Source organism: Colobus angolensis, unplaced genomic scaffold (genome assembly GCF_000951035.1).
Source record: "Colobus angolensis palliatus isolate OR3802 unplaced genomic scaffold, Cang.pa_1.0 Scaffold25, whole genome shotgun sequence".
Classification (NCBI taxonomy): Eukaryota; Metazoa; Chordata; class Mammalia; order Primates; family Cercopithecidae; genus Colobus; species Colobus angolensis.
Genome location: NW_012115710.1, coordinates 2,524,591 through 2,532,907, shown reverse-complemented (window position 1 = coordinate 2,532,907; position 8,317 = coordinate 2,524,591). Strand labels below are relative to the sequence as shown.

The window sequence follows — 8,317 nt, the reverse complement described above, 5'->3', positions numbered from 1 at the left end:
AAGTGACTTGCTCGGTAACTGGCATAGATAGAGTTGAACTCAGTTCTCTTGGACAGAAGTGCTGTGATCTGCCATATATACTAAGGAATTTATATAGTCCATTGACAACAAAAGTATTAATATTTAAAAAAATTGGACACAGTGCTATGGGCTAAGTTGTTCCCTTCTAAAATTCCTATGTTGGAAGTCTTAAATCTCAATATCTCAGAAGGTTACTGTATTTGGAGGGTCTTTAAATAGTTAATTTATTTAAATTAGGTCATAGAGAAGCCCTGATCCAATATGACTAGTGTCTTTATAAGAAGAGAAGATTAGGACATAAACACACTCAGAGGTAAGACCATGTGAAGACACAAGAGAGGCCTTAGAAGGAACCAACCCTGATAACACCTTGTTCTCAGACCTCTAACATGTAAAAGTATGAGAAAATAAAGTTCTGTGTTTACATCACTCAGTCTGTGGTACGTTGCTGTGGCAGCCCTAGTAACCAATACACTGAGAGGTACCATGTTGTCTCCAATCAAGGTTATGGCTTTGGACAATTCCTCACTTGCGTATCTTGATTTCTGAGTATTCAGTGTTGGTGACCTCTGGTTTCTGAAGCTGCACCTTGTGGAAGCGTAGGAAAGCATAGTGGAGCTCCTGCTCATCTCCTGAGATGGGGTCAGCCTCAGCAGGGTGGTCTGAAACCATGCCTCTCTGGAACTGGTGCTGATGACTCTGAATGGAAGAAAAGAAAAGATTCAGGGCTGGACAATAGATTCTCAAAGACAGCAGCCAACGATCGGAAAAGGAGTAGAACTGATGGAACTTTATTATTTATCCATTCATTTATTATTTTATTTTATTTTTGAGACGGGGTCTCGCTCTGTTGTCCAGGTTGGAGTGCAGTGGCATGATCACGGCTCAGGCAGCCTCGAACACCTGGGTTCGAATGATCCTTCTGCTTCAGCCTCCTGTGTAGCTGGGGCTACAGGCATGCACCACACCTGGCTAATCTTTGTAGAGATGGAGTTTCATTTACCATGTTGCCCACGCTGGTCTTGAACCCCTGGGCTCAAGGAATTCACCCACCTTGGCTTCCCAAAGTGCTGGGATTACAAGCATGAGCCACCATGTCCACCACATTCATTTATTTTTAAATATTTAATAATTAAGATTGGCCAGCCCTTAGTGAGTGTTTACATTAATCAGTCATATTCTATTCTCCAAAAAATGCTTTGGAGTGGATTCCATGATGACATTCATCTTATAAACAGGAACACTGAGGCTGAGAGAGGCTCCACATATTGCCTAAAGACACACATCTATACACATGCAACACTGAGCAGGACTCAGAACCAGCTTATTGTGTGGGTCATGTGACATGTGCTATACGTTAAGCCATGAAGAAAGCAAATTATGGCACAATTAAGGAAACATGAACCCACATAAATGAGAAAGAACCAGTGCAAGAACTCTGGCAAATCTAAAACCCAGAGTGTCTTCTTACCTCATAATGACCACACTAGTTCCCCAGCAAAAGTTCTTAACCAGGATGAAATGGCTAAAATAACAGACAAAAAATTCAGAATCTGGATGACAATCAAGATTATTGAGATTCAGGAGAAAGTAGAAACCCATTCCAGGGAATCAAAGGAATCCAGTTAAACAACTGAAGAGATAAAAGATGAAATAGCCATCTTAAGAAAGAACCAAACTGAGCTGATAGAGCTGAATAACTCACTATAAAAATTTCATAACACAATCAGAAGTATTAACAGCAGAATAAACCAAGCTGAGGAAAGAATATCAGAGCCCAAAGACGGTTCTTCAAATTAACTCAGGCAGACAAAAATAAAGAACAAAGAATTTTAAAAATGAACAAAACCTCCAAAAAATGTGGGATTATGTAAAAAGACCAAATCTACAACTCATTGGCATCCCTGAAAGAGAAGGAGAGAGAGCAAGCAACTTGAACAACATATTGGAGGATATTGTCCACAAAAATTTCCCCAGCCTCTCTAGAGAGGTCAGCATGCACATTCAGGAAATTCAGAGAACCTCATTAAGATGATATATAAGACAATCATCCCCAAGACACATAGTCATCAGGTTCTCCAAGATCAATGCCAAAGAAAAAATATTACAGGCAGCTAGAGAGGAGAGACGAGTCATGTACAAAGATTATCCCATCAGGCCAATAAAGGACCTTTTAGCAGAAAGATTGCAAGCCAGAAGAGATTGGTGGCCTATATTCAGGATCCTTAAATAAAAGAAATTCCTATCAAGAATTTCATACCCAACCAAACTAAGTTTCATAAGAGAAGGGAAATAAAATCCTTCTCATCCCAAGCAAATGCAAAGGGAATTAATTACCACCATATGTGCTTTACAAGAGGTCCTTAAGATAGTGCCAAACGTGAACACAAAAACATTTACCTGCCACCACAAAAACACACTTAAGTACATAGACCATTGACACTATACAGCAAATACAAAAATCAAGTCTGCATAACCACAACCTAACAACATGATGTCAGGATCTAATCCTCACATATCAATATTAACCTTGAACATAAGTGAACTAAATACCCAAATTAAAAGGCACAGAGTGGCAAGTTGGACAAAGAAGCAAGACCCAACTGTATTTTATCTTCAACAGACCCATCTCACATGCAAGTACACCTATAGGTTCAAAGCAGAGAGATGGAAACAGACCTATCAAGCAAATGGAAAGCAGGGGTTGCTATTCTTATTTCATACAAAACTTATTTTAAGGCAACAATGATCAAAAAGGACAAAGAAGGGGTTTACATAATGATAGAGGGTTCAATTCAAGAAGAAGACTCAACTTTCATAAGTATATATGTACCCAACACTGGAGCACCCAGATTCATAAAGCAAGTTCTTGGAGACTTACAAAGAAATTCAGATAACCACACAATAATAGTGGGAAACTTCAACACACCACTGATGTATTGAATAGATCATCCAAGCATAATACTAACAAAGATATTCAGAACCTAAACTTGACACTTGAGCAAATGGATCTAACAGACATCTGTACAACCCTCCACCAAACAAAGTCAGAATATACATTCTCCTCATCAGCACATGGCACATACTTGACCATAAAGCAAGTCTCAACAAATTTTAAAAAAAGAAGAAAACAAATCATACCAGCTACACTCTCAGCCCACAGCACAATAAAAATGGAAATCAATACCAAGAAGACCTCTCAAAACTATACGACTAAATGGCAATCAAATAATCTGCCACTGAATGACTTTTGAGTAAACAATGAAATTAAGGCAGATATCAAGAAATTGTTTGAAATAAATGAAAACAAAGATACAACATATCAGAATCTTTGGAACACAACTAAAGCAGTGTTAAGAGGAAAGTTTTCAGCACTAAATGCCCATGTGAAATAGTTACATATATCTAACAAATTAGCAACCTAAGGTCACACCTAGAGGAACTTGAAAAACAAGAGCAAACCAACCCCAAAGCTAGCAGAAGAAAAGAAGTAACCAAAATTAAAGCTGAACTGAACAAAATGGAGGTGAGAAAAAACATACAAAAGATTTTTTCAAAACCAAAAGTTGGTTTTCTGAAAGAATAAATAAGACTGATAGACCACTATCTGGATAATAAAAAAGGAAGAATATCCAAATATACACAATCAGAAATGACGAAGGGGACATTACCACCAACCTCACAAAAATACAAAAGAAGAAAAAACCCTCAGAGACTATTATGAACACCTCTATGCCCACAAACTAGAAAACCTAGAAGAAATGAACAAATTCCTGGAAACATATTATAAAACCTCCCAAGATTAACCCAGGAAGAAATTTAAATCCCAAACAGTTAAGTAATGAGTTCTGAAATTGAATCAGTGGTAGGAAAACCCACCAACCAGAAAAAGTCCTAAACCAGATGGATTCACAGCTGAATGCTACCAGATGTATAAAGAAGAGCTGGTACCAGTCCTACTAAAACTATTTCAAAAAATCAAGAAGGAAGGACTCCTTCCTAACTAATTTGATGAGGCCAGCATCATTCTGATACTAAAAATCTGGCAGAGACACAATGAAAAAGGAAAACTTCAGGACAATAGCGCTAATGAACATACATGCAAAAATCCTCAGCAAAATACTAGCAAACCAATTCCAGCAGCACATCAAAAAGCTAATCCACCACAATCAAGTAGGTTTTATTCCTGGGATTAAAGGTTGGTTTAACATTTGCAAATCAATAAATATGATTTATCACGTAAACAGAACTAAAATAAAAACCGCATGATCATCTCAATAGATGCAGAGAAGGCTTTTGATAGAATTCAATATCCCTCCATGTTAAAAACCTTGAACAAGCTAAGCATCAAAGGTACATACCTCAAAATGATAAGAGCCATCTATGACAAACCCACAGCCAACATCATACTAAATGAGCAAAAGCTGGAAGCATTCCCCTTGAGAACTGGAACAATACAAGATGCCCTCTCTCACCATTCCTTTTGAACACAGTACTGAAAGTCCTAGCCAGAGCAATAATGCGAGAGAAAGAAAAGACATTCAAATGGGAAGAGAGGAAGTCAGACTATCTCTGCAGAAGATGTGATTCTATATCTAGAAAATTTCATAGTCTTTGCTCAAAGGTTCCTAGATCTGACAAACAACTTTAGCAAAGTTTCAGGATACAAAATCAATGTACAAAACTCAGCAACATTTCTATACACCAGTAACATCAAAGATGAGAACCAAATCAAGAATGCAATTCCATCACAATAGCTACAAAAAAATAAAATGCCTAGAAATAGAGCTAACCAACCACGGAGGTGAAAGATCTCTAAAAAAAGAATTACAAAACACTGCTGAAAGAAGTCAGAGACAACACAAACAAATGGAAAAACATTCCATGCTCATGGATAGGAAGAATTGATATTATTAAAATGACCATACTGTTCAAAGCAATTTACAGATTCAATGCTATTCCTATTAAACTGTCAATGACATTTTTCACAGAACTAATAAAAACCACTCTAAAATTCATTTGGAATAAAAAAAGAATATGAATAGCCAAAGCAACCCCAAACAAAAAGAACAAACCGGGAAGCATCACATTACCTGATTTCAAACAATGCTACAAGGCTACAATAACTAAAACAGCAAGATTCTTGTACAGAAAGACATATAGAACAATGGAACAGTTTAGAGAACCCAGAAATAATGCCGCACACTTACAACTATCTGATCTTTGACAAAGCTGACAATAACAAGCAGTGAGGAAAGGACTTCCTATTCAATAAATGGTGCTGGGATAACTAGCTGGTCATATGCAGAAGATCAAAATTGTACTTCCAGCTTTCACCATATAAAAAAAACAAAAACTCAAGATGAACTAAAACCTTAGATGTAACATGTAAAATATTAAAAACTCTAGAAGAAAACCAAGGAAACACCATTCTGGACATTGGCCCTGGGAAAGATTTCATGACCAAGACTCCAAAAGCGGTTTCCACAAAAACAAAAATTGACAAGTGGGACCTAATTAAACTAAAGATCAGGGTTAAGAGGAAAGCTTCTTCCGCACAGCAAAAGAAATTATCAGCAGAGTAAACAGACAACTTACAGAACGGGAGAAAATATTTACAGACTACATACATCTAACAAATGTCTAATATCTGGAGTCTATAAGGAGTTTAAACAAATTAACGAGCAAAAAACAAACAACTCCTTTAAAAAGTGGCAAAGGATATGAACAGACACTTCTCAAAAGAAGACTTTCATATGGCCAACAAGTAAAAAAAGAAATGTTCAATATCACTAATCATTGGGGAAATGCAAATCAAAACCACAATGAAATATCACCTCACGCAAGTCAGAATGGCTATTACTAAAAAAAGTGAAAAAATAACAGATGTTGGCAAGGTTGTAGAGAAAAAGGAACACTTATACACTGCTAGTGGGAATGTAAGTTAGTTGAGCCACTGTGGAAAACAGTCTGGAGATTTCTTAAAGACCTTAGAGTAGAATTACCTTTCAACCCAGCAATCCCATTACTGGGTATATACCCAAAGGAATATAAATTATTCTATCTTAAAAACACATGCATGCATTTGTTCATTATAGCACTATTCACAATAGCAAAGACATAGAATCAACCTAGATACCCATCGATGGTGGGCTGGATAAAGAAAATGTGGTACATAGACACCATGGAATACTATGCAGCCATAAAAAAGAATGAGATCATGTCCTTTGCAGCAACATGGATGGAGCTGGAGACCATTATCCTAAGCAAATTAACACAGGAACAGAAAACCAAATACTGTATGTTCTCATTTAAATGTGGGAGTTAAACATTGAGCACACATAGACACAAAGAAGGGAACAATAGACACTAGGACCTACTTGAAGGTGGAGAGTGGGAGGAGGGTGAGAATTGAAAAACAACCTATTAGTTGTTATGCTGATTACCTGGGTGACAAAATTATCTGTACAGCAAACTCCCATAACATGCAAATCAACTATAACCATGGATGTATCTATTTCCTCTTGCAGCTCTGTTGGTTTTTGTTCATTTATTTTGATAAATAATGCTCTGTTATTGAGTGCATATACATTTAACATATTTATATATTTAATGAAGTGATAGAAGCCAGTTACATAGAGTAAGTATTGTGTGATTCCATTTTCATGAAGTTCCAGAAGGGACAAAACTAATAGATAGTGATAGGGGTCATAAAAGTGATTGCTGGAAATGAGACATTGACTGGGAAAGAAAATGAGACAACTTGGAGGGATGATGAAAAGATTCCCTATCTTAAGTGGGGACAAGGTTACAGTTTGTGTACATTTGCTCAAACTAATTTAACTGGATACTTAAAATGTGTGCTTTCTATTATACGTAAAGTATGCCTCCTCCATAATGTCATAAAGTTGACATTAAGTAAACACTGTAGTTGATGTGAAAAATGCAATATAATGGTGATGAGCAGTAATGACTTCAGGTTGATTTGGACTGTCTACTATAGGGCTTGTATCTACCACATTCTTTGTACTTAATGCACCTGACACAGACTAAGTTTTGTTCATTTCTTTTTCTCAATAATCAATGCCGTAAGAAAAGGCTAATATTCCAGGAAATATGATAATCTGATATATGAGGAGCATAAATACCCCCAATAAATTAACTGGACTACATATTTCATCAGAACTATTAGATTCAGTTCCACATGTGACTATTTTAAATTATTGACATCAATACTTTTTAAATTATGACTGAATCAAAACTTTAAAATAGTCACATGTGGAACTTCAGGGAATGTCAGGTGTTAATGAAGAAATGCCTCAGGGTCCTTACGTAGGGCAGCATTCACAAGGGGTAATGCTGAGTGGAATTTAAGGTCTCTATCACTCACCCTGGAGCCTAAGATCATGACGGGGTTCATATCGTCCATGTTTTGCACTGGCTGGGCTGCTTTCTTCCTTCTGGTCTTCACTCTGAGGGAACAGCACGTACCAAGCCTTTCAGCCTGGTTATTTGGAGCCTCTTTGCCCAAAAAAGAACCATCTCCCCACTCCCTGTGGAGAGTACAGAAGTCATGAAGAGGTCCAGGTGATCCCACAAGCCCAAGAGTTGGACCATGGTTTCAAAGAGACCTCATGCTTGGCTCAGCTGGTCAACGGGGTAATTTACACCACCACTACCCTCCCTTTCCTCCCTCTCGACTTTCCCAAGCACCCCATTTTCCTCCACTTGGGTTTTCTGAGATTCTGCCACCTGTGTGCCCTTCCCACATCAAGTCTTTCTGTGCCTCCCTGGAGCCCACTCTCACCTGAAGATGAAGCAAACACAGAGGAAAACCAGGGCTGTGGTGCCAGCTCCCCAGACTGCTCCCAGGACACCACCAACCCCGCCTTCTGGTTTCCCTATAATTTGAATTCTGAGTGAACTCCAGTTCCAATTCCAGTACATCCTCCCAACAGCCATTCCTCTCCACCTTCCACTAATGTGACCACCCCCAATCCAGGACTCTGTCACTCACCATTTCACTGCCCTGTGAACCCGGAACCAGCCTCTTCTCTCTCCATGACTCCCCCTTCCCCCAACTGCAAGACTGAGGACGTTGTGCCCCCAGCCACTCTGGTCTGGGCCTTGGAAACATCTTCTCCAAGCTTCATTTCTCTGGAGCAGTTAGGGTTAAATTATGTCTCCCCACAATTCCTATTTTGAAGTCCTAACTCCCAGCACCTCAGAGCATGACCTGCTTTGGAGAAGGGTCATAGCTGATGTAATTAGTTATAATGAGGTCATCCTGGATCAG

The 8,317-nt window shown here is 38.3% G+C and overlaps 1 protein-coding gene across 1 annotated transcript in view; it reads right to left on the bottom strand.

The window, feature by feature from the left end:
- Positions 1-352: 352 nt before the first annotated feature.
- The window catches only part of SIGLEC6 (sialic acid binding Ig-like lectin 6), a 10,811-nt gene continuing 2,846 nt past the window's right edge, over positions 353-8,317 (bottom strand). Inside the window, exons 5-7 of the mRNA XM_011946234.1 lie at positions 7,829-7,922; positions 7,412-7,493; positions 353-720 (exon numbers count right to left, since the gene is read on the bottom strand). Coding sequence (XP_011801624.1) covers positions 547-720; positions 7,412-7,493; positions 7,829-7,922 — 350 coding nt within the window. The 3' untranslated portion in view covers positions 353-546. The remainder of the gene's footprint in view (positions 721-7,411; positions 7,494-7,828; positions 7,923-8,317) is intronic.